A 3112-nucleotide genomic window follows, 5' to 3' on the forward strand; every position below is an offset into this window, starting at 1 on the left:
ATATATACATATATATATAGCATACATACACCTGTGCTGTATTTAAGACAAATGATTAAAGATGGCTGTATTTCCTAGCCATATTAAGCGAGCTTCCAGTAAATCCTTAACAGCCATAAACTGCTATCAGCTGTGGGAAAATGCAGCTTACAACCTCCTTGTGTTTCACGAGAGCAAATCCACTGTCTGCATATCTGCACGTTATCTTTATTTGTCATTGTAAAATGCCTCAGTAGCTTCTTATATTTTTATGGAGCGGCCTGTTCGAGCATGCCTACCATTGTGGTGAAGAACCTAATACAGTAGTTTAGCATGAGTAAGCCGGGAGGCTTGTTCTTCTCCTGTAAAGACAACCAGCAGCACCAAAATATCTTTGCAATGCCAGGACAGCGGTGAGCTTTTGCGAGTGGGTTAAGAATAGATCGACAATGGGGCTCACGCCTGTCTTCTGTTGTCTGAGGACAGACGGTTGTCTGCAGGGGACGGAGGAAGAGGTAAGGTGGTGTGCTAACTTCACTCGGCCTTTCAGAAGCTTGGGTGATTCAGATGAATCTGATACAGTTTTACCCGCAGGGACTGGGTGAGAGAATTGGAGTGTCATGCTGCCCACCTGGGAGCCAACGTGATCCTTTGTGGAAAGGCTAGAGGAGAGACAAGAAGTGGATAGGAAGTGGAGTGCTGGCTTAATGATTTTAGCCTTTGGTCCGAAACTGGAGGACCTGACGATTTTGGAGGCCCTTGAGCATAACAGACATGGCGGGTTCAAGTGCCTCAGAGGTGCTTTTTATCTCTGTCAATCACAGCATCACTTTAATGGGTGAGTCGCCTCTTAAATTGTTATTTATGGCTTTAGATATTGGTGTTAAACTAAAGATCATGAGGGGTAATCTCAGTTTTTTTAGGCTGATCGTATAATCACATTCATTTGTTTTCCTTTTCTTCCCCGCAGGAAAGGTGTGGCTCGTCGTGATGATCTTCCTCCGTGTCCTGATCCTCCTCTTCGCCGGTTATCCTCTCTACCTGGATGAGCAGGAGAGATTTGTGTGCAACACCATCCAGCCCGGCTGCGCCAACGTGTGCTACGATCTGTTTTCTCCTGTTTCACTCTTCCGCTTCTGGCTGGTGCAGCTCGTCACCGCGTGCATCCCTTACATCCTCTTTGTCATCTACGTGGTCCATAAGGTGTCCAACGCCCTCACGGTGGAGCTGAACTCCCAGAAACAAACCAAAGCCTTTCAGCTGCTCAGAATCCGGCAGGAGCCGTTCAACAAGTTGCCTCTCGCGGTAGAGCAGCGAGGGTGGGCCCGGTCCTTCAGTGGAGCCTACATCCTCCATCTGATGTTCAGGACTCTGCTGGAAGCAGGCTTTGGAGCAGCTCACTACTATCTGTTTGGTTTCTACATCCCCAGGAGGTTTCTTTGCCAGCATGCTCCGTGCACTACCCAGGTGGACTGCTACATCTCCAGGCCCACTGAGAAGACTGTGATGCTCAACTTTATGCTCGGTGTGGCCGCTCTGTCCTTTTTCCTGAATGTGCTGGATTTTATCTGCACCGTCAAGCGCTTGGTGAGACAGAAGAGCAAGAGGAAGGTGATGGTTGAGAAAATACTAGAAGAGGAGCAATGCTTCCTTTCAGCGGGAGGAGCGTCCAGGTGCAATGACCAAGAGCAGGAAGCACAAGAGGGGCAAGAAGGGGGTTTCCGGAAGAGGAGAGGCAGCAAGGGGTCTTGTGGAGTAGGGAAACGCGATTTAGCTCAGGAACCTCCCTCCATGGAGCGCTACTCTCTTCCTCGTTCTCTTGGACCGATGGGCTGCACCACCAACGGTAACAATGCCGACTCGGTCTCCCAGGAGGAGGCTCCAGAAAGGGCCGGCAGCGAGGTGGCGCTCTGTCCCTTGGAGTCCATGGGGACGCCCAGATCTATTCGTGTTAGCAAACGGGGCCGACTCAAACCTCCACCCCCACCCAGACGTGACCTTGGTTTTCCCTCTGTGGGGCCATGTGCCCCAGTGGGAGATATTTCCACAGCAACAGCAATCTGTACCAGGAAGGTGGGCCAGTATACACTGGTTGAGGTTGGCTGCAGCGCAGAGCTGCAGACGGGCGACGATGGGCAGGAGAAAAGATCCGAGTGGGTCTGACTTTAATACTGTTAAACCATATGAAGCAACAACAATTTTACCACGTGACTGCCCTGTCACCCTGAGAAGAATCTATAATGGCATTACATTCACCGGACACTTTAGATTCTTATTTGTAGGGGTGCAACAATACTCGTATTGATATTGAACCGTTCATACAGTGCTTTCGGTTCGGTACGCATGTGTATCGAACAATACAAAATTTTTAATTTAGTTTATCAACTTTCCTTCTGTCTGTGTCTGTGTTGAGCGCTCAGTAGATCTGCGCTCGACAGTGCAGCCTAGGCGGAGTAGTCGAACGCAGATTCACTGAGCGCAGGGCAAGCTAGCTAGACAGAAGTTAAGCTCCTTGCAACATGGCAAATTGAACCTCCCCCACCCTCATTCAGATCTGGTGTTTGGAACTATTTTGGTTTTCATGTGACGTATGACCCTGAAGGTAAGTGCGTCATGGACAAAAGTAAAACAGTATGTCGGATGTGCCGCAATGCTCAATTACATTGGTGGGAACTACTGCGTTAGCCAGTTAGCTCGTTAACGTGTTGGCCGTCCAGCCCCACGCACGGGGCGATCCGCGGTAGCTCGTTAACGTCCTTTCAACGAGATTAACGCTGACAGCACTAGTGGGAACACAACGAATATGACTGCACATTTACTCCGACAGCATCCTAGTGCAAAGACAAGTGGAAGCAGACAAAAACAACAAGCACGCATGCTACAAACTTTACCCGAGTCATTTAGACAGCCGTTAGCACATGATTCTCCTTATGGGGACCTGATATGTTTAATATGCTGCTGAGAATATAGCCCAGAAGAAGCGTATAGTATAGCTTTTATTTTGGAAAGAGACATTTCTCTGTAATAAACTCTCTTTTCCAAAGATGAGTAATTTTTCGATCAGATAGATTTATTTATTTTTTATTACTTTGTTGTTTCAGCAACATTAAATTTAAAAACTGTACTTTTGAGT

At 48.0% G+C, this 3112-nt stretch overlaps 1 protein-coding gene across 1 annotated transcript; it reads left to right on the top strand.

The window, feature by feature from the left end:
- The first annotated feature begins 473 nt into the window (after positions 1 to 473).
- Positions 474 to 2142, top strand: gjd4 (gap junction protein delta 4). Its single transcript, XM_006806356.3, has 3 exons — positions 474 to 494; positions 574 to 817; positions 950 to 2142. Exons 2-3 carry the CDS (start codon positions 754 to 756, stop codon positions 2140 to 2142), a joined length of 1257 nt encoding a protein of 418 aa, XP_006806419.2. The 5' UTR covers positions 474 to 494; positions 574 to 753.
- The last annotated feature ends 970 nt before the right edge of the window (positions 2143 to 3112 follow it).

This window comes from Neolamprologus brichardi, chromosome 9, assembly GCF_056152115.1.
Source record: "Neolamprologus brichardi isolate AB-2024 chromosome 9, ASM5615211v1, whole genome shotgun sequence".
Taxonomy (NCBI): domain Eukaryota; kingdom Metazoa; phylum Chordata; class Actinopteri; order Cichliformes; family Cichlidae; genus Neolamprologus; species Neolamprologus brichardi.

Bases quoted from the DNA above. Each gene is read 5' to 3' on its own strand.
- gjd4 (XM_006806356.3), top strand. From the start codon at position 754: ATGGCGGGTTCAAGTGCCTCAGAGGTGCTTTTTATCTCTGTCAATCAC. The intron at 818-949 runs GTGAGTCGCCTC...TCTTCCCCGCAG, and splicing joins TCACAGCATCACTTTAATGG to GAAAGGTGTGGCTCGTCGTG.